Genomic DNA, 22,665 nt, shown 5'->3' with positions numbered 1-22,665 from the left:
GCCTGACAAATGACCTTGCAAGTGTCAGCTACTCATCTCAGGGGCACTGAACCGCATGAAAAAAACTTAAAAGTCTGTATCATTGGATTTTTACTGTTAAACAGTTTAGTAGAAACAGCCTGAGAAAGTCTTCACATCATATTTCCCAACTGCCTCCCCTGTTGGGCCCTGCCCATGACCCTTCTCAGGCCTCCATGTTGTAAAGGTAGTGATTCCCTCACAGGTTTCTGTCTAACTGGAAGCCAGAGTCATCTGAGTCTAGGGAGAAGACTGATCTAGATTTCATTCTCACCTAAAACCTAAAAATCTTCTACCAGGAGTCAGATGTGTCACTGCATGTGTAACTACATAAGCTAATGTAGGCACTCTATGTAAATTCATTTACTTAACTCGGGCTACTGCAGTCCATTATTCAGCTCCATAAACTAATCTGCTTCTCTGCTGAGGTCCATTTGGCAACGCCCACTCCCTCCCTTCAACCTCCTGGGTATACTCACAGATTTTCAGGCTCAGAGTTAAAGGGATCAGCATGGATCAACAATCGGCTGATGACAGAGCTCCCAGGCAAAGAACCAGACATGCCGGCACGGATATCTGTAGGAAAATTGACCACAGGGCATACTGTGATTAATAACAAGCAGAAAACAGGTAACGTCAATCTCGGGAACAAGACAACAGAGCAGAATATATTAACTCTTATCATTCAATGTGGAAAGCAAATAGCAATAGTGCTTTCTCCCACTCCAGAAGGCTTAGCTCTCTTGATAAGGAGAAGGGTTTCTGGGGCTGCCTGCAGGGTTTTTGATTGACAGGGTATCACCTAAGGCCCCCAGCACAGTCGTACAGAAACATGGAAATGGGAAATAGGAGTGTATTCACTGTAGTAGCTTTTTTGTTCCAAGGTGAGACATCGAACGTCCTTGCTTCAATGAGTAGAGAGAGAAGAGGAGGGCTGAAGTTATTCTCCGTTGCTCAAGAATTACTGCTTGCTACTTCTTAAATTATTAGCTGGTGACCCACAAACAGTAGCTTTCTCAGAGAGAAAGGAAATTAATTCCTTCCAGAAGAAAGAATTTGAACAAGTAATTTGGGGGGAGATGGAAGGACAGCACCATGGTGATGGGGAGAAGTTGCTACACAAGATGTGGGAGGTGGGAATTCTGCTGGGTCTGTGCACCTCCAGTGACTTCAGCCTACACATGAAGGGACTGCTGCTCCCTTCAGAAATCTCTCTTAGCAGCATTGTATCAGCCTTCTCAAGGTTACTTTGAGCTCACTATCTCCTTGCAATTGGCATCTAAATTCTGCCACTGCACAGTGTTAATAAAAATCTGTGTCTAGGTCTCAGCCACAAACTGCAAACTATTACATCTCCCTCCAAGTCTCCACTTTTCAGCCCTAGTGAAAAGTTATCCACAAAGGGATTTCTCTCCAAGTGGACCCTGCACAAAAGGACATCAGGCAGGACAATTTCATGTTTCCATGTGGAGACTGCAGCCCGCACTGCTGTCACCCACACTCCAGTTGGCTGCCTCAATGGGAAGTGGTGGGTGTTACACTTACTCGGGTAGAGGATTTTTGTGTTCAGCATTGGCAAATTGTCCCGGTTTCCTGTCTGGGGAGGAAGAGATGCAGAGCTGCCCAGTGACAAACTTCCTTTGTTTATTAGTCTTTCACAAGGAGACTTGGACACTGTAAAACACAACACAAACACGGCTATTGACAAACATAATCCTATGATTCAGACCAGCACATAGCAGCACAGCCCAAACAGCAAGACTGGGTTAGGAATCACTCAACAGCAAAAGACTCCAGCCACCATAGTACAAAGAGTCAACAGAACCAGTCATTAAGAGACAGAAATGTGGCATATGTGCAGCCAGAAAAGCTCACAGACTGGAGGTACCAGAACTCCACATGCAAATATTAGAAATGGAGATGAGAAAAAGCTGGTGCCTGCAGCACAACAAACAGGGTATTTGGCTTGCAATCAATACTCATCTAAGTTCCAAATATGTTTGCAGTGGTCAGGGATCTCTAATAAATTACTCACATAACACAGTTTTCAAAGCAAACTGGCTTCCATTCTCTGTCATCTGCAAAGGATGGCAGGGGCTTACAGGGAAATGTCATTAGGTAGATGACATGAAAAATGCTAAAGACTATCCTTGTCCAAGCACTGAAAGCCAAGAAAACCCTCATTACTGGCTAAGATGCAATAAAATTTCTAAATCCTAGGCTCCATACACTAAGATCATGGACCAGCCACCAGAGATGTAGCGAAAAGTGGGGTGTATAATGCACACACTAGAGCATAGAAACATGCAAGGCATGGCATATGAAGAGCAATCAATCAAAAATTAGAGAAAAACAGAACTTAGAAGGTAATACACATAACACCTCCCTCACTTTTACAAATAACAGAATTGTAATTTGCAGACAAGATCTGCATGGTGGCAGCCCTGGAGCAGTACCTTTCCGCTGGCTTCTCCCCTTGGACACTCCATAGCTGCTGCTGTGTGATGATTGCAGGGAGATTTTATCCTCGTTCCTCAGCTCCTTTCCGTCTTCAGAGGCTGAGAGACTAAGGAGGAAGCCCTCTTGCTCCTGGGTCTGGGCATTCTGCTCATCTACAGCTGTAAGGAGAGAGAAAGTAGGTGAGTGCCTCACAGCTCTTCTAGCAAGGAACAACTCCACTGATGTAAATAACAATAGGATGGGACTCTAAAGGCCCTGATTCCTTAAAGGAAAGAACAGGAATAACAAAAAGCTTTCCTCTGCCATTTGTCTCAACCTCTGCTCTGGAGAGGTTTTGGAACTGGGCTTGCTTAGCATCCTGCCTTCTTTGCTGAGCTCTTTAGCAGTGAGGCTCTAAATAAACTGTCCACCTTTAATGCTACTCAGGCTTCCTGAGATGTCAACTGTGCTACAGGTGATGGGATTCCATTTATTTGCATTTAGATGATGCCAGAAATTCTAAACAGATGGACATTAAATGATAAATGTAATGAATTTTCTGTTTGCTTAAGCTGTACTGGGGCAATAGCCACTTGAAAACAGCATTTACATATAATCGGGAAGAAGAAAACAGCAGTTGGTAAAAAACAATACAAACAAGGGAAAGAATCAGATTACATACTTTCGAAGAGGAAAAACAGCTTGGAGAACTTGAAAAAAATACATTTGAAACGTAACTGGAGTTTGCCCAAGAGCTGGTAAGAATTCAATGCTAGCATGTTACCTGAAGAAATGAAAACTCCTTTGCATGTAATCAATAGGCCTTCCTCCCCAGCAACCCCTCACAGGGCACAGCAGTGTGAACAGCCCTGAGCTGACCTACCACCTCACTGCCTCTGCAGGGGGATGACCCCCCCTTCTTTCAGTCTCTTCCGATCCCTTGTGCTGACTCTGGAGTTCATCGAAACTATCCACAAGGCAATCCAACCCACTAGCCCAGCAGAAATATAAACTCTTCTGCTGGATTAAGTAAATTGGTTGGGCTCCAAAAGAACTCCAACAAACATCAAATTGGCATAAAGTAAGCAGCAACGAAGTGGGGCAGCAGTGAGGTCAAGACCTCTACTTCACCAGAAGCAGGCTGTTTGCTCAACTTCCATCACCTCGTATAACTTCACCCTCAGGATAGGTTTTATACAATACTGCAGTGCTGGAAATCCAAGCAACATCACAACGATCTGTGACTTACTACACCTTTGTTCATAGTGCGTGATTAGGTGTGCATAGACATCACACCTACAACTTCAATGCTTTTATCTCCAGTAATAAGGTGTTAAGGACTTCCTTTGGTCTAAGTTAAACCACTGAGTTTATGACTAACATCTGGGAGATGCCTTTTGAAGGAAATGAAGCTTTGAGCTATGGGTGTGAGTAGCTGGAGAGAGATAAGGGTCAAGATGTGAAGAGGGTCACTTGCCTAGGTGTGTTAACATCTGAACAGAACTGATTTGCATCAGGGTGTAGTATTATAATGTTTTCCCAGCAACAAAGCTAGTTTAAGAAATTCCTGAACTCTCTTGCAGTTGTACCACCGCACTGTTTTGCTGGGCTCTACTATAAAGAGATTTCTGAAACAATCCAAGTTAAAATACTTAAAATACTTTCTTCTCAAGTATTTTCAGATCTGTTTTACAGCAAGGCCACACAAACAGTTGCACTGACACAATTGTGGTATGGGTGGGGACAGACAGGAAATGCAAATGAACAGAGTGTGGGAGGACAGTAACTTCCTAAAACAGCCCTATGGGAGAGAACACACCTTGAACTTCAGGCTCATTTACAAAGCAATGTTTCAAACAGGTGGGCTTGGCAGAGGTGATACTGAAACTAAAGAGCCAGGCTTACCGAATAGCTTCTCTAGCTCAGGACAGCTGTTTTTTTATGAATAACCCTACTTCCCTCTGGAATAAGGGAAATTTATACTTCTTAAGAGCCTGTAGCAAGTCACAAGCAGGACTCCTAACAGGTTACCTTTTTCTGCATGCTCTATTATCTGACGAATGGCTTTTTTCAGGCTGTTGGCTCTCAACATGAGTTGTTCTCGGGGACGAAATATCTGGGGCCTTGCCGTACATGACGAGCCCACCGACCGGTCACTAGAAGAATCACAAGCACTGCCTGACCCATCACCATCTTCGGTTTCCTCTGCAATGGTGGGAGGAGGGTTTGGCAGAGATGAAGATGCTTGAGATTCGTCATTCAGTGTCTTCAGTAATGAGTCCAGCTTCTCTTTCAAGACAGAGCACTACAAGATGAAGAACATTTGAGTAGAACTAACAGTAGACTGCGTAGCTCATTCTTTTAGTGCTTGCTGAACTGCTGCTGTCCTAATTCTCTGAAAACAGAGCAGTTTTTCCACTTCAGAAGTAGAAACCCAAATAATTTTTCCAATTTTACCTTCCTGGCCATGACCTCTGATTCCTCTGAGCTTTCCGTTGCCTTTTCATAGGCTTTCCCTACTCGAGCCACAAAATCCTTCACTGTCTCACAAAGCACCCTAGGCAAAGAAGGCAGTGAAAACAAAGTCATGCAAGGATTGTCTCAGGATTTTCACCGTGCAACTTTCACTTAGAGCAGTTGTCCTCTAAGTACTCACTTGGCTGAGGAGATGACCACTGAGTGTTGGTCAGAAGTCAAAATTTTGGACAAATGAGCAGCCACAGAGTCTTCATAGAAGAGAATCTTCTGCACCTGGTGACAGTCAGAAACAAGCCACTGGGGTGCTGCTTCCCAACATTACAACACATGCTGTATATCCCTGGGTCCCCAGAGAGTATCTGTCATTCTACAGGTTCTTTTTGCCCTGGAAAAGTTCTGTGGTCCAGGGCTCAGTTACTCATTAAAGACCGAAATCTGATGAAGAAACTAATTCTGAACTTAGAAATCATCATCAGCGCAGTTCTTAGAATCTCCAGTCAACTGTGGATCTAAAACTGTTTTTTTTAGGACTGCTATGCAGCTTTCCACAATTTCAATAACTTGATGTTATGACAGCAAGTAAAAGTCAATCATTTCCTCTCTGTCCTGTTCCAAAGCATCTTCTTCTCATCCCTCATTATGGTTGTGGACTCTGGTAACCCAACCTCCATAATACTCAAAGCCCCAGATCTTTGTAGCTCCTGCTGCACCCAAGTCATGGCTCAGGACTGCTCCGTTTGAGCTCAACCCCTGCCTCGTATCTCATCTGTTCTGAGGCTATTGCTCCCAGTCCTCTTCCCTCTGCATCTCACAAGGTACCTCAGAATCCTCACTGAAATCTTCAGTGACTGTGGAAGTGGAGGCCTGGCGAGGGAGTTTGGTTTCATACACCATGATGCTCCACCTGTTGAAAAGGAGGCATCATACTTGTCACTACAAGGCAGATGATTTCGTCCTTTATCCAAAGGACGTAACAGGTTAGAACCTCAAAGCAGAACAAATTGCACTTTGGCAGGGGCATGACTGCTGTAAGGAAGCCACAGAGCTGCAACGGAACTGCAGAGGAGCTGAACTGGGGGAAAAGAGAAGGACGATGCTATAAACAAGTATCCTACAGCACAAGGAACTTCTCTGTACTTCTTCCCTCTCTCAGAAATTCTACAGGCATTACTTGATTCAACATAACAGATACCAAGATGCAACTCTAAATACAAGAAGCATTTTTAAATGTACAAAGATATATAGGTAATATCAATACTAGGGGTAAAGAGGTCAATTTCTGCATTCAGCTTTCATTTCTAAGCCAAACTCAAGATAAAGTGGTTCAAATTTACCAAGAAAAAGATTAGCTTAAAAACAGAAATCATGACTGCAAGACTGACAAATTCAATTGACGAGAACTCTGGAACACAAGAGAGGACACTGGACATCACACAATTTCACTCATTACTATTCTGCAGCACTGACATAGAAAGCCAGACTACTTTTTGTTGCTAAAGGGTGACAGAGGATTATCAAAGAATAAACATTAACTGGCACTAGTAAGAAGTCCAGCAGCTGGGCAGAATCAAGAACTGCCCATTTCTCCTGGAAGGATATTTTCACAAAACTCTTGAGCGGGAAGGATGTTAGTGATGGTTACTCACCTGTCCAGCATTTTGGTACTGGCCCTCTCCAGCTTCTCCAGGATCTGCGGGAGCTGGGTATCATCATCACAAGCAGACCCCCAGCCTAACACACGGGCAAGGTCATTCCCTGTTCCCAAAGGCAGCACTCCCAGCTGGCACTGTATTAGAGAAAAGGAAACCAAAACTTGATATTCAAATAGTACACAAGCCACAAACAGCCACAAGTAACATGACTGATTCCTTACACAGACTAGTCATTGAGAAACAGCTAGTCCCAGGGTGAGGAGAAAGTAATTGGATGGGGAAAACAGCCAGAAGAGCATGGAAGTAAGGAAAAATTTCCTCTACTTTTAAGTTAATTGAGAAAAGAGCTACCATCTTGAAGAGCACCTTGCTAAAACTAACCCCTTCTACAGATGTATTTATTTAACCATCAGGTGGTGCTATTGCTTTTTATATAAAATTAGTATAGACATCTCCAGGACAAAATGGAAACTAATTAAACACTGTATGATGCCTCGACTCCAATGAAGTTTCTGTCTATCCCAAGACTCAGAAACTATGCCGTGAGAATTAAAGGGAATAGATGAGGAGCATAACCTTTGTGGAACTCCCAGTTTTCTAACTGCAGCCCTTTCTAAGCACAATTCTCTGCTGGCAATGGAGCAGGAGTGACTCAGAGCTACTCCAAAAGCTGGATCTTATAAGAGGGAGTTGTGGAGGAGCACTGGAGATAGGAATAATGAGTTAGTCCAGTACTGCTTCTTGCAGAAAACTATTGCAAGAACACTGCTGTGGTAAGCTTTCAGTGGCTTAAGTCCTGGGGCAAACTACATCTGTATGATCAAAGAAAGTCCTCTTCAACCCATGCCGTTATTATTACTTCATTCTTTCATCCAACAAAGCTCTTTGGGCAGGTACCTGCTTGTGAAGATTGAGGCTATCAATTTCGGAGAGAACCCAGCCAACACTTCCGTCCCCACCACACACTAGAATCCGGAAAGTGTCAAATTTCTGGAATAAGCGTAAACTACGAAGAAGGAAAAGAAAAAAGCAAGAGGGAAGAACAATCAGCTGTTGCAGAAAGAAATTATAAACAATTGAATCTAGGCAATAAACACAACAGACTTGCTTAAAGTAGGCTCTGATTTTGCAATGAATACGGGCTGCTGTCAGACTACAGATGAATTAAAATGATTAAAAGGAATTATAAATACAGCTAAGCATTTTACAATGGCTATTCGCTACAGAAGTTCTAGACATACTCCTCTCCTAAAGCAGGGCACTTTTGTCTGAACAGAAGAGGAAACAAGCATGTGATGGATGATTATTCATCGAATTAATTCCTTTTTTGCAGATTTGGTGTGTTCAGCCTAACACTAGTTACTTGTCACTGTTTGAAGTGCTCTGATGTCACTGCCTTCGCACTCAAGGCCAGACCAATTAAAGCAAAGCTTGAAGAGTGGGAACTTTATGCAGTCATTCAGTAAGCAGAAAACTGTAAGAGGATGTAAAGCCTCACAAGCTTTAGTCCTTCTTCTGGGAAAGCAACATAAATCAATGCTCTGGTGCCTTGTCTATCTTGCAAGCAGGCAAACAACTCACCAGCAAGACAAGTGTGAATTTCTCTATTCACCTCTTCTGGAATACTAATGACAACCTCTTCTTAAGCTGTTTGGAATTGTGCTTCTTAGTGAACATCTTCCAGAGCTACTGCCTGCTTTTATTTTCATTGTGTACATATTTACTTTTTTATTATTGCCTAAACAGTATTTGCATTATAGCACATGAAAATCCCTGTTTCTTCAAGCATTGCTGACACTTAAAAAATGGCTATCAGAAATTACAACATCTTATGGTACAGTTTGACTAGCACCAGCTGAGAATATTTAAATTATCAAGAAGCAGCCTTTACCCTGTACCACCATTTCCTTTTTAAGGAAGCATATAAAAGCATCTGTTTTAGAAGTTTGTACCACAGCTTGAGAAAATAATTGATTCCCTCCCTTCCCTTCTGTCCTGCTTAAAAGCACAATTCCTCTCTACAGTCAGTCCAACTGCAGAGGGGAAGAAGAAAAATATTTAATTTTAAAAGTTTTCTGTAAATCATTTATCAGCCAGACACATCCCCTGGAGAGCATGCTGCAGTTTTAAAGGCCAGTGTTTTGCAATGCACTATGGCAAGAAACCACAATAGTTCTCAGGAGAGCAGAACCTAATGGTCACTCATCTGAGAGTGGACACTCCCAGATTTAGCACACTGCATCTACAGGTCTTATGTGATAGACTTTGAGTCATGTTTAGAAATATATGAAGGAAATTCACCTTGTGTGGATTCTTATTATAAGAAGCACCCATTCATGACAAAAGTTACTGAAATACAATGCAACAGAGCAACATTTGGAAGGGGGCAAACTAGAGACCAAACTTTTTTTTTTTAAACAGAATTGCAGAAATACACTAAAGGAATTTATTCCACAGCACTCACTTTTTTTTTTTTAATCCATAGATATTCTAGTCTAACATGGTAAACAAGCCTGAAACGTCATCTAGACCCCAGGGCAGAACCAACTTTAGCAAAAGCACTCATAAAAGGTGTTTTCCCAATATCACCATAAAATCATTAAGGGATGGAAATTTCACATACTTCCCAAGTAAGTTATTTCTGGATAAATCTCAATTTGACAATATTAATTTGCTGCCTATGACATTTGTCTGTTCACCTGATCTAACTGAAGTTAATTCATGTTAACAGTACATCAGGATGCCTGTTACAAGTCTGTTTGCTGACAAGTTTTCTGGATGCAAGCTTTCCATGCTTGGTTGTCTTCCAGGGGAGTGTTTCTGGAATCCCCCCAAAATCCCTCAAGCTGTCCTGCTGTTACTGATGAATGGCAATAATAACCTTTTTCAACAACATTTTTGGTTTTAGCTAATCAATAACACTAAATACAGAGAGGGTAAAGCCCCTCCAAACTTACTATGTGTTCAGCCTTCTCTGAGGAATAGGTTCCTTGTTATATTTGGGGATGAGCTTATAATCAATCACCCATACTTTTCTGGTATTTACAAGGAATGTGTGCTTCCATAGAATATCTGCTTACCCAAGGTGAGGTCCTCCATTCATGAGGTCAAAGACCTGGGCTGGATTCAGTAGCTGTTTGAATCTTCGTAGAAATTTTACGCCTTGGTTGTCTCCACTTTTTGAGTTGACAAAGACCAACAAAGGGCTTGTGCAAGAAGGGGGACAAGTAGCTTTCCAGAAACCTGTCGGGGAAGAGGTAAGGGAGAGGGAGGAAAAGCCAAGAGAAGCCAAGTGAAGCTGCCCATGGAGATGGAGTGAGAAAAAACCCCAACACCCCACACCCCAGCACAGCTATGAAGAAGCTAATACTTTCCTTGTGCTTATGGCACTCACTGGGTAAATGCCAAATGCGCACAGCCCTGAATCCAGCACGAACCACACCTCATGCTGCCAAATGTCACACTTCTCTCCTAGCAGTATGCAAAACTTTCAGCTTCCCCAACCTTCCCAAACTGCTTCTGCAATATAGTTATTCTCAATAAATTTTAACAGCTGCAGCTCAGCAAGCACTGATGTTACAGGTTAATAAAACGAATGCAAAAGCAAACAGTTCACTACAGTACTTCAGCAATGTCTTCCAGTTTTGAATTTCAGCAACACCAGAAGCAGAATTTTCAGCTGATAGAGTCTGGCATTAATAGTGTTAGCTGAAGGGACTGTGACTGAGAGGAAGAGAAAGAAGGCACTACTTACTAGTGATACTTACCATCTGAATCAATGCTGTTAAGAGCAGTAGGAGGAATGACAGATACTTTGCACAGCCCAAGAGGGCACTTGTTTGGCAACAACTCTTTACATGCTGTGTGTACCTGAAAACACCACAAAAAAAAAAAAAAAAAAAAAAAGAGAGAGAAAAAAGAAAATCATTCAGACCCTTTTGGGCACTGTGGTATAACTCATAAAGTCACCCAACAAGAGGCTGGAAAGGAAGAATAAGAAAGGAAGAGGGGGCAAATCCAAGGAAATGTCAATCAATAAAGTTATTTTAAGCATGACCTAATCAGAGTCTTCTACTAATGCTCCTCTTTCCATTATTATGTACTTTTTCTGCCATTTGCATTTATGAGACTAGCACTTTGAGTGCTGAGAGGACCAGATAACAGATTCTGTGGCTTTAAGAGCCTTCAGGTATTCCGCTTTCAAAATCCTAGTCTCAGTTGAGAGATCAAAAGTAGCAAGAAAAAAAGCTGGGAATTCAAGAAAGCAAAAAACAAAGCAGGGAGACATGAGGGACATCAAGAGGTAAGAGAAGGGATTAATAAAGCCACCCAAAAAAGGAAATACAAAGCAGAATACTTTGGTCATTTCTGGTACCCAAAGACTGCAACATAGAGGGTTTTGCCTGGGGTTTGAGCCCCCACCCCCCACATTATAAACACATATTTTGTGATACTTCTCTTATTAATATTATAGACACCTGGAAACATAACAAGATCTGCATCACTGCAGTGGTTACGCAAGAGAAACCTATTGCAATGGGAAGGGAAATTGCTGTTATTAAAACAGCTTAGTGCTCCTTATCGTCCTTTTTTGTTGTACCTTTCCAACGTGTAAAAATGACAAATAATGGCTCCTTAAAAACCAACATCTGCCTGAGGCACTGATTCATATCTAGTGTAATTACATTCTTCTATGAAAGCTCACTATGGAAAGAAAATGAGCTTGCAGAGAAGCCAGATACTTATTTCAGGTCTTACTTCTATGCATCACAGTGATACTTTTTAGCACAAATTTAAATTTCTCTCTCTTGCAAGCAGTTTATCATCTGGAGAAAGAACAATAAAGTCCTTCATGGCAAATACTGACAGCACGGTTAGAGAGTTCGTTTTAAGTAAATGTCATTAAAAGAACACATCAAAGAGCTGATCAAAGACTATCCTTTTACTGAAATGATCAAGTCTATTCAACTCACCATGGCTTTACACCAAAGGCAGCGCCAGTCTTGCAAGCGTAGGACACTGCCACAGGTTTTATCACACACAGTGCATTTGGCACTCACAGGCAGGTTTCCTTCCAACCACTGATGTGGCATTGAGATCTGCAAATGGTACAGAGGGAGAGAAGCAATATGAACTTTCCAGAGTGCAACTCAAGGGTGCAGGATACACTGTGGAACTGAGACATACAGAGAAGCAAGTCTTTATATGCACTGTTTAAGGACAGCAATGGCAATTTCTAGAAAACACCTGAGGACCTGTTTTGGCATTTTACACCACACTGAAGCACAAAGAGACCAGGTGACTCACCCCAGGCTACCCAGGAGACACTGACTTGCATTAGACACCCCATACGCTAAGGTACTCATTTACACCTTGGTTGTCTCCACTTTTTGAGTTGACAAAGACCAACAAAGGGCTTGTGCAAGAAGGAGGACAAGTAGCCTTTTCTTTTATCTTTCTTTTGACAAAATTCAGACCAGGTTCCCCATGCCTCCAATTATTTAACCTCAACTCCCCCAGTCCATAGCAGGAGTCTCTTCGTATTAAGGAGTCCTTGTGACCCTGGTTGGACTTCTCACACAGAATCTCATGCTCTGAACAGTAAAGGCTTTTCCCACATCGCTAACACGTAAAGGCAGAATCTGCTATTTGTACAGTGAAGAAAGCTGTAGAGCACATGCCAGTGCTTTCACAACAAGATAAGGCTAGAAGAGTTAAGACTAATGCCTACCCCATCTTCATCCTCAATGATATCCTTCCCAATAGAGGCCAGAGTTGTCCACTTGCAATTATTGGTTGCCCGCACAGCACACCGCTTGTGGGCTTTAAACTTGCACACTAGAGAGGAAGAGAAGAGTATATTAATCCTGCCTCAGAATGTATAATGTGGCAGTCTGTGCCAAAAGCTTTCCCAAGTGACCATATTTGGCTCCAGAAGAAAGCATGGGCACACACTATCCTTGTTAGCGCTGCCAAAACTATCAGCTCTAAGCGTACTGAGTAAGATGAGCTAGCTATTAATTCCTGACTTGTCACTTTTGCCAGTTGCTTGTACAAAGTTTAGTTATCACCTTGTTAAATTTGACATGATTTACATAGTCATACACTCCTGCATCCTTTTACACAGTGTGGGTGTAACCTCATTCACACTAGAAGCATGAGCTCTACGCAGCCAGGCATGTCTGCTATGCCAAAGCTGAAAAAGAATAACCTCCTGGCATTCGCTTCACCAGGATGTTCTTACCAATGTGATCATTCTTACGAACAGGAGTATTCATATGAATATTCTATCTGATACCTCAGAAGTATATACCTGTTCACTTCAGAAGCATGACTTTAATAAGGGATGACAGGTATATGGGAAAAAAAATAATCAGCTATATTACTATCAGGTCCAACACTAAAACCAGCATGAAAACATCATCACTTCTATTATCCTTTTACAAAATGCCAAGATCCTGATCTTGACTTCTACAGGATAATTCTCTGTGAAGCCAAAGGGATTCAGCAGCAAAAAGTTTCAGCATCATGTCCAGAAAAGACCTCTAGTCTCATACAGAGCCTGTAGCTCTCTCAAGTTTATTATGCAGCATTTTTCTACATCTTTTTGCAGACTGTTAACACCATTCCTCTTAAATTATCTCTGGAACATGGCATTGAGCCATAAAGACTGCACTCCCAAAACAGGAGACAAGCTAGCACCTTTACCTTCACATGAGAGCCCATGTGATGTGACTCCAGATAATGCCTCCCGACACACATTGCAGTACGTTGGCCGAGCATGTGAGCAGGCGTACCAGTTATGCATCCCTGAGAAATGGTCCATGCTATACTGGGTAGACTAATAAAATAAATGTATTACAGGAAAATCTAAAATAGAGCACCAACACTTTTTTTCCTTAAAACAAAGACTTGCACATAGCAGTCAGGAAAGGCAGAAACAGAACACTTTTACTAGGGAAGAGTAGGTCACATGCAGTTTACACACACCAGCTGTAACTCAAGAAGGTCTTTAAGCCAGAAGTGACCACTTAAAGAAGCAGCCACACCTTCATTCCTGCTCCTGTCCTACCTCCCAACCTTGTCTCACTACAAGTGTGTGTAGGGAAATGACCCAGAGAATTTATCTGCTGGAGAGCTGACCCTTCCCTTCTCCATTTTTTTGTTGGATTAAGTTTTCAGCAAGATCAGTTCCCCAAACTGGTTTATTGCATAGCAGAGGAATGCTTGTGCCAGCATAAGGGAGGAGACAACAGGGTGACAAGCATCAGAGCGGGGAAAACACAACAGAGCTTCTTTTAGTGGCAGTGATGGCCCCAGAAAGCAAACAGATGTACTGAAGTAGGCAGAATACCAAGCAGGCATGATGTGATTTAGACCAGGGAGGATAACTGAAGATTGAAAAGACAATGGGAGGAGAACTGTGTTTCATAACCTACCCATACCATGAGAAGTGCTCTCAAAGTTACCAAGGGAGAGTATACAAAGCCACAAGCATTCTTTGGAGAATCACTTCAGTGTATCTGGGGTAGTTTTTACTGAAGGCCTAATACTATACCCATTATAGTAATAAAACCAACTTCTATTAACTTCACTGAAAGCTGACTCCAATCTCAAAATAAGCTGTTATTTTGGAGATGAGGCACAGAGTGCAAAGGAACACCTTTTCCTATTACCTCAAAATGTTCACGGTTTTGTACAGTCTTCAGTGCTGCAATCCAATCTTCCATCTCTTTTCTGTTATCAGCACAAAGGATGAGCTTCCGACATGGAGTGATAATCTGAAGAGAGAAAATTAATAGCGTGTATTCTGGGCATGTCAGTGACAGACAGCAGGAGAACACATTATCTCACTAGTGTAGTCTATTGAAGCTATTTTCAGAGGCAATGAGCTGCCCAACAGAACAGAAGTTGCACCTTTCAACCATGTTTCTCTTCCACCGTAACACACCTTAATTCCTTCATAAATGTACAGAGCCACAGAGATTTTTAGCTGTCATTCCCAATACTGAACCAAGTAAAGAAATCTCTCATACCCAAATAACAGCACAACACAAATCAAGCACAGAGCAGTACGAGCTAATATATTACATGTGCAGACCTTGCATAAGTGTGTTCTTTTAAGTACTTAATGACTTTTTGAATTGGCAACAACATTAAAACACTTTGTTAACAGCATAATATACCAGTTTCTAGCAATCAACGAATTAGATAACATACCCTGTAACATCATACTAAAAACCTGTTTGGAGTCCTGACAAACATGGCGAGGGAGAAGGGAAGAAATCAAACAAAATAAGCAATCCAGAAGAGAAATCATTGTATTTTGAACCCTCATGTCTCCTCAGGACTTGTTCTACGTTTATTATGTAAAAGTTATTCCAACAAATGTTCCACTAGCAGCTTGAGGTTGTGGTGAGCTTGCCTTCCTCTAAAAATACTGTCCTCAGTGTGTTTCTACCTTGGTTTAATTCCCATGCATTCGTTGCCCTGTGTTCAATAAACAATTCAGTGTTATAACAAACCAGTAGAAGACATGCAGGGTGGCCGAAGCTCCCCTCAGCCCAGGAAGGCAGACAGGTCTCTGTGTATCCTACTGCCAGTGCCCTCTCCTTTTGTCAGATGGAGGCAGCAGAGAGAAGTAAAAGCTCCTAGCTCTTCGGAGGAGCATGTCTGCTGTCCAGAGGGCTGCTCATTCAGTTGGGGTCCAGACTTGACTACAAATCAACAACCGTATTCTTCCTAAGACAAAAGTCTTTCTTCCCCACACTGTAGTTATCTTACTAACACTGTCTTTTGTGCACACCTCTGTACTGATTTCCATCAAACTGCCTTCTTAAATTAGACCAACACTGAAGTGTTTGCAAGACCTGGATTTAAGAAAAGCTGCATTAAGGTTGAACACCATTAACAAAAATCAAAAGGCTCCCCTTTATATCAACTCTAAAAACTTCCAGCAGCTTAGACTGTCCTGTGCCCCTCTACATTTTGTACATGAAAAAGAACTGTCTACATCATCTACTTTTCCAGCAAATTGTGCCCTAGCATCCGAAATAACAGATTAAAACAAACTAGGATTGTGTCAGGTTGATGAGGCCCGTGTGGCTCTTGCAAGCACGCAACCAAACTTTTGTTAATGAACACTAAAAAACCCATGCACATCACCCCAATACATGACCCCTGTTAACTACTGTTTTCCAACCTGTTTCTCACTTCTCTCATCACTCATAAAACAGATTAAACATAAAACCTCTCAAGTTGAACATCAAACTTCTAGCTGAAGTGCCTCAGAGCATTCACTAAGAAATGTGTATGTAATGCCAACAAAAAGATACACCTGTAAATTTCTGCTTTAAGCTCTTCAATTTTCAAAATATATTTCTTTTCATTGGATAGATTGCAGCTTTCATCTGCAATAACAGTAACTTTACGCAGAGGCATTACCAATACCTAGAAAAGGGTGCTACAGGCAGATTAAGTAGGCAATGAATGGAGCTAAATACCTTTCTAAAGCAAGGACTGGCCATTCATATTAGAAACACAGTTTTGGCACGGAACATTCTCTCTTGGACATAATGACCAGATCTGTATCAATTGTAAGCAAACAGAAATAAATATTTACAATTCTCTAAAAATAAAACTTTGAAGAACTCCTTCCCTCTTCCCTGATTTTTCCTTTAAATAATTCCAGCTCTGAAAAAATTTATTCCCAAAGAAGGTAATCATAGGAATCTTTCTTTTTCCTTGGAAAAGTGAGTGGTTAACCCTATTTCCATCAAACACTCTGCTATGTAAGAATCACTACCCTAGAAAAACCTTTTACAGAGCATGAAACACTACTGCAAAAATCAGCGTGAAGTTAGAGAAGAATGAGCAGCATCTCTGAAGTCCTGCTAAGAAGCGGCATATTTTTCCCTGGAAGTAAAACCAAGTTCAAATAATTTGTTCAGACAGCACAGGGCCCCATTTTTTTCTGGTGGCAAAGCCAAGAACATCTATAACTGCATATGTACAACAGTACCCTATGTGAAGTCCAAACATCCTAGGATGAAGCATCCAAGGACCTTTCATCACTTTATAACCAGCCAGTTTTTATAAGGAACCACCAGTTCATTCAACTAGCCACTGGCACACGCTTGGGCAGGCAGGAAAAATAATTTAAAACAGTAGGTAAAATTAAATTATTATCATAATGATCCCATTTCAGAACAATCCTATTCAGTGATGTCCCTTTTCCTATTTTTCTCTCTATTTTGAAGGAGAAAAAAAAAAGGCAAATGCAAAGTATATAGTATCATTTTTAAATCACCCTGGAAGACATGAAATCTAAAATATTGGCATAAAATACAGAAATGCTGACACTCCTTTAGTAAGAATTAATTTCTGAGGCTACTGACTTCCTGGATCACTGGAGAGACTGTCCAATATAGAAAACTACTAATTCCTTCTTAAGTCACCAACTGCATCATCTTAAAAACCCCCACATTCAGTGTTGGACAACTTTCTGTTCAAAGAACAAAGTTAAAGTTTAAAAGACAAGAGGACAAATAAGGAGATGAAGAAGATTTTCATACTTGAATCATCCAGACAAAGAGCCACAGAACTAAAATAAAGGGTCTGTTGTGTAACTACACAACTGCAAGTAAAATGTAACTTTGTGCAAGAGAAATCTATGAAGAGCATTCCCCATTAGTCAGTTCTAAAGCAACATTTGCATTGGGATTTAGTGCTACCACCAGAGATGGGAAATAAAAGAACACAATCTCAAACCTCACTCCTATTCTAAGGAGGAAAAATTGGGACAATTCAGGCTTCACTGTGAAGGACAGATAAGATTTTAATGTAACTAGTGTAACAATTCTTTGGGGAAATTAAGAAACCATACAAACCTGTTTTAATGATTAATATGCAGTGGTGTTACAGTTAAACATTTTAACGATGATAATTAAGAATCCAGAAACGTGTTAATAGGGACACTTCCTTCACAGAGTGGTTCAACAGTTCTTGCCTTTCATACAGCCTCACACACACAACAGCCAACACTGGGTACCTTATCAGTGTAAGATACTCCTGCTTTCCCTGCACTGCAGGCAGACACTGGTCTCTTACCTGCACAGGCTGATGTGCAACAGGCATGCCACTACACTGATCCTGAATAAAGGCAGAACTGAGATGAACAGAAACATGCTCTCACTCACATGGAGAGAAAAACACTCATCCCATCAGTTTCACCTCCCTCTACTTAAGCCAGTAATTTCAACTCCAGACATCCATCTGTTGAAGGATACTAACAGAGCGAGAAAGGCTATTACATACACTGCGCTCTCTAGACGAGACTGATGATCAGTCTAACATCTCACACACACACACAAAAATAAAATTAAAAAAAAAATCATTCTTGTTATCTTAAGAAGAAGCCACAGCAATTTTCCTCTTGAAAAGCTGTCCTTTCCCAGCCAAGGAGTCTGGGATGTTTGGTCTCAGCTACAGCCATGATGAAACGATGCTCTGGAACATGAGGCTTCATTATCCCTCTTGGCAAATGTGGCTAGAAACGAGCATGGTCCAGCTATTTTTTATGTTCCGGCTACAGCTTTTGACTAACATCCTGGAACAGTATATTCCACAGGATGACGACGCACTAGGTGAAGTAGCATTTCCTTTTATTTGTTCTAAATTTACAAAGCAGTAATGTCATCCAGTGACCTCTTGTTCTCATATAAATGGAGGGTACAAAAACAATGATCTGATTGCTTTTGAGTTAGGATGGGGGCTGCTTTGCTAGGAGTTAAAAAAAAAAAACAACCATAATAAAAAGTTTTAAGATTTATTTGTAATCTCATACATTTTTGGCCTGTTTGGGGATTGGCAGAAATCTGTTCCTGCCCTGAAACAGGTCAGAATTTTATCCAGATATGAACAATTATGTAAATTAAAAATGCTTGTTCTTCCTAAAAAGGGAATATTAAAACCTAACATACTTTTTTGATCCTAAATGCCATTGAACTTTTGGGTGTGGTTCTTCAGATTTCACTTCCTAGTAGGAACTGGATGCCCAGATACCCATGTGCCCAGAGCTCACTACATGGTGACTTTATTGAGCCCTAACACTGACCAGCAAAACAGCTCAACAACAGTCGGGGCGGGGGGAGGGGGGAGCTGCCAATCCCTCTAATCAATCCTGAAGAGCCATAAGGATGGATGGGAATGGCAGAAAGGCTTAAAGACATTTCAAATCAGGACACAGCTTAATTTACCAACTCCTCACTGCATATAAAACACCAGAAATTTCTTTTGCAGGAATTATGGTGATGATCAACTACCCACCAGGTCACCCCTTTGCAGACAGTTATGTGCCCTCAATGCAGATGAGCCATCTCAAGTCTATTAGAGAAAGTCAGTTTTCAAGCTTGCTCACTCTAAATCTAAAAAAATCTGAATCTGAAAAAAGCCATGCCTTCACTGGCTGTCTTGTGCATATGTTGATGCTCCCCTGACTCTTCTCCAAAAGCTAGCTTCATCTCCTCTGTCTCTTCTTCATACAGCACATGCCCCCTTACCAGCTGTTAACCCTCACCCCTCATGTTGACCCACACTCCCCTGTCCAAAGGCAACACCAGTTTACTGACATTTCAAACCAGGCCAGCTGGCAAACAACAGAGCCAACCAAAGAAAATTTCTCATTTCACATTCTAATAATGGACTGGACATCCCTGGATGTCCTTCCCCAATGAACAGCTGTGAATAATTGTATTAGAAAGGCAGTCCAAAAAAGACTCCTTATATTAGACCAAATTTTAAATAGAAATCTGCTGTACTTCACCCTTTGGTGTTTTGCTGTACTGAGCGACCTTCCTCCACCCAACAGCTGGAGCATAAACTTCATTCTCTGGTCTTGCTGCCATCAAAGATGACTTTATCATCTCTGCTCACTTCCTCTTTCAGTATTTTCTGGCTACCCAGAAACTTCTCAGCAAAAAAGTGACAGTCTGGCCAAACATGCATTGGGACTGTTTCTTATCAGAGTAGATATGGTGAGCTCAGTGACCACAAAAGATGGCAAAACAAGTTAAGATCACACTGGCCCAATCACAGAGCTGGCTGAAGAAATGCTGCAGGGGGAGACGGGGCAGGAAGGACATACAACTTTGCTAAATATAGTTTTTCTGATGCAATACATTTCTCAGAATGACCAAAAGCGGGTGTATGAGAACACCTGCTCATTCTGACAGCTTGCTTTTACTCACATCCTGTTCAAATACAGTCTTATGTTCAAAGGTGCTAGCCATAAATCCCTCGAAGAGATCCTGGATTATTCCAAACATTTGATGAGTCGGGTACAAGGGACAACAGAAATTTCTAGAGCTCAAAAGACCTAGGAACTGCAACTAGAAAAAAATAAAATAGCTGCAAGAACGGTCCTTGTGCAGGCAAAAACTTCAGCTTGATCACATGTGGCAAAGGAGGGGAAAACGTCCACCATCTCTGTAGCCAACTGCTATGTCTGCTTTTGTATACTGGAGTAAGATCTTGCATCCCATGAACCCCAAAACTCAGGAAGGAAAATTGGGTGACATTATAACAAGGACCCAGCCATTTTATCCACTTCAGTTCCTGTTCCAGCAACAGCAGTGGTTAAATGAACACCGGCATACGTTAAAACATGTTGCCTGTATTCATCAACAAGATTCACAAACCAGCAAAGTCACTATACGTTTCAAACACCATTGCTGAACTCACAGAAGGCAAAATGGACTAAGTGTGGATTAAGCAATGCTACTGTCTCAGTAAATACATAAGGTTAAAAAGTAGACTGTGAAAAAGGGAGAAGAAAGGAAAATGAAAATAAGAGTTTCAGACTCAAACAAGTCCTTTACACTTAAAATCTTAAAAGTCTGTCTCATTGATGTTAGCTTCTGAAACAATCTGGAGCTGAGCATCAGGCCACCAAAGCCTTAGACAGCAAGTCAGCATGATTTTAGTAGGTCTCTACAGTTTGGAAGAGAGAAATAATACAAGTATCAATGCCTAGACTCATGGGGGACTGAGGCTTGCCCTATGCCACAGACAACATCCCTCTTCCAATTTGCAATTCAGCTTTGACCCAGTTTTGCCAACAAATTCAGCCCCATTAACTCACTGCAGAGGTCAGTTAGAGCTCTCTAGAATTGCACTGATTCTCCTTCCTGAAAACCTGGATGCTACCCTGAAGGGAAAAGAAAAAAGAAGCTTTTATATGACACTGGAGGAATGCGCCAGTTTTATATTTATTTTTATAGTTCAAGATCTTTATTTCCTGCTAAAATGACCATCTTCCACTTATGGAAACTCTAATTTCCACCAAATAAAACAAGTCGTTAATGTTCTTATAGTTGTGCCAAATTCTGCCTTTTTCTTTTTCTTTTTTTTTTTTTTTAAATAGCAATAACAGGATTTTCCTCAAAGCCCTAAGTGCCCAAACCTCTGTTTGCACTATACTGGGTATTTTATCCCCAACTTCCATGTGGCTGTTTTACCTTAATTCTCAATCTCTAAAATCCAAGACAGCTCATTTCCATAGGAAAATGGGTAAAGCACATGGTATGGCCTCTTTAGGACCATTTTTACATTATTAGGTTCATTCATCTTGCAATATGTACCTCATCTGCCAGGTGAGGTTGCACAGGTTGCGATTACAAGCACATCTTCTCTGAGCACTGTCATTGACACTTACCGCTGCTCCACTGTGCCCACAGATCAAGTTCAACTCATGCTGACCCTCCATCTGTGCTTTCTCCCAGTCCCTATCCTCCCCGATTCTGCAGCGGGAAAGCAGACCAGACAGAGTGGTGCCTGGGAAAATTATCATCTCTCATACCAGGGTCACATTCCTACATGCTTCTGGAAACTCTGTTCCTAAACAAGGCACATTCCTGTTCTTGGCAATTGGTAAGAGGAGCACAGACAAGGAGAGGATTTTAGGACTTTTGCAACCACTTAACAGATGTCAAAACCTATAGTATGCAAGAAGATCTTTGCCACTGTTAGCAGTTAAGAAATGCAGACAATTCTGGTAATTAGTGCAATATTAATCACTAGAGATCTACATGGACAGAGCAGGACCAAATGGGAACCGACAGGGCTCCCATGCCAAGTGCCAGAGCATCTTAGCACAGCTCCATTATCCACCCACCTTCCACTTCATGCAGCAGATGCACACATACATCCCTTCTTCATCTGTTTTCCAAAGGATGCAGTCCTGCCAGGAAAAGAGTTGACAAACAGAACTACCCTGTTCAGAAAGGGCAGCACATTTGGGAAGGTAAAGGATACTCCAGAGAAACCTTCCTACTCACTCAAACAGAAGCAAAACCATGAACAACAGAGGGGCAGGTCAACATTCCCCAGTGGTAGAGCTGCTGTCTCAGGGGGCTCATACACATCAAGGCTAGCAGCTAAAAAAATCACAGGACTGAGCAACAGAAAACCTCATCCACAGTAGGAAAATGACCTGTTACTGACAGCTTATTGCTAGTAACAGCTCCTCACAGCCCCCTAACCTCAGCTGTGTTGGAAAGAGGCTGGTAGCTAGCACAAAAGGAAATTAATAGCTTTCAACAGCTTGATGAACCCCGTAGCTTTCCATACTGGGTCACTAGGCAAAGACAAGTCCTGTTTCAAACACCACGACAGTGAAACCATCACAAGCACCACAAGCAGGGAGACCTCATTTCTGCAAATATTAGCAAGCCTCCCCCTGTCTGTCAAAATGACCAGAGTAAAGATGTAGATAAAAAGAAGTCTCTTCCTTCTAGGCAGACCCCCATGTAAAACTAAACCCATCATGTTCTCAGATGACCTCCTGTTTACCACAGGTTGTTCTGCCTTTGTGTCCTCACCTGGAAGGGGGAGAAGACACTGGAATCTGCAGTCTTGCTCAGGAAGGTACATAAAACATCAACATGGCACAAAGGTTACAAAGTGCAAAGAGATTATCAAACAAAAGCTCCTACTGTTCAGGCACAAGGGCAGTAACAGACGCTATTTTCAAAGCAGTAAACTTCCCTCCAGGAAAACAAAAGCTCTTCACAAACAGTCG

The 22,665-nt window shown here is 41.6% G+C and overlaps 1 protein-coding gene across 6 annotated transcripts in view; it reads right to left on the bottom strand.

Annotated features, from left to right (window-relative positions):
- The window catches only part of DGKD (diacylglycerol kinase delta), a 71,956-nt gene that overhangs the window by 15,424 nt on the left and 33,867 nt on the right, over positions 1-22,665 (bottom strand). For all 6 annotated transcript variants that reach the window (XM_049801921.1, XM_049801915.1, XM_049801916.1 and 3 more), the window contains exons 4-18: positions 14,264-14,368; positions 13,296-13,428; positions 12,319-12,425; positions 11,561-11,686; positions 10,355-10,457; positions 9,668-9,830; positions 7,485-7,593; positions 6,582-6,721; positions 5,755-5,839; positions 5,114-5,208; positions 4,915-5,014; positions 4,489-4,762; positions 2,475-2,636; positions 1,564-1,692; positions 498-594 (exon numbers count right to left, since the gene is read on the bottom strand). In XM_049801921.1, the coding sequence (XP_049657878.1) occupies positions 498-594; positions 1,564-1,692; positions 2,475-2,636; positions 4,489-4,762; positions 4,915-5,014; positions 5,114-5,208; positions 5,755-5,839; positions 6,582-6,721; positions 7,485-7,593; positions 9,668-9,830; positions 10,355-10,457; positions 11,561-11,686; positions 12,319-12,425; positions 13,296-13,428; positions 14,264-14,368 (1,928 nt within the window). The remainder of the gene's footprint in view (positions 1-497; positions 595-1,563; positions 1,693-2,474; positions 2,637-4,488; positions 4,763-4,914; positions 5,015-5,113; positions 5,209-5,754; positions 5,840-6,581; positions 6,722-7,484; positions 7,594-9,667; positions 9,831-10,354; positions 10,458-11,560; positions 11,687-12,318; positions 12,426-13,295; positions 13,429-14,263; positions 14,369-22,665) is intronic.

The sequence above is a fragment of the Accipiter gentilis genome, chromosome 6, assembly GCF_929443795.1.
Source record: "Accipiter gentilis chromosome 6, bAccGen1.1, whole genome shotgun sequence".
Taxonomy (NCBI): domain Eukaryota; kingdom Metazoa; phylum Chordata; class Aves; order Accipitriformes; family Accipitridae; genus Astur; species Astur gentilis.
Note: the sequence above shows the minus strand (reverse complement) of the source record. Positions and strands in the feature narration are given on the sequence as shown.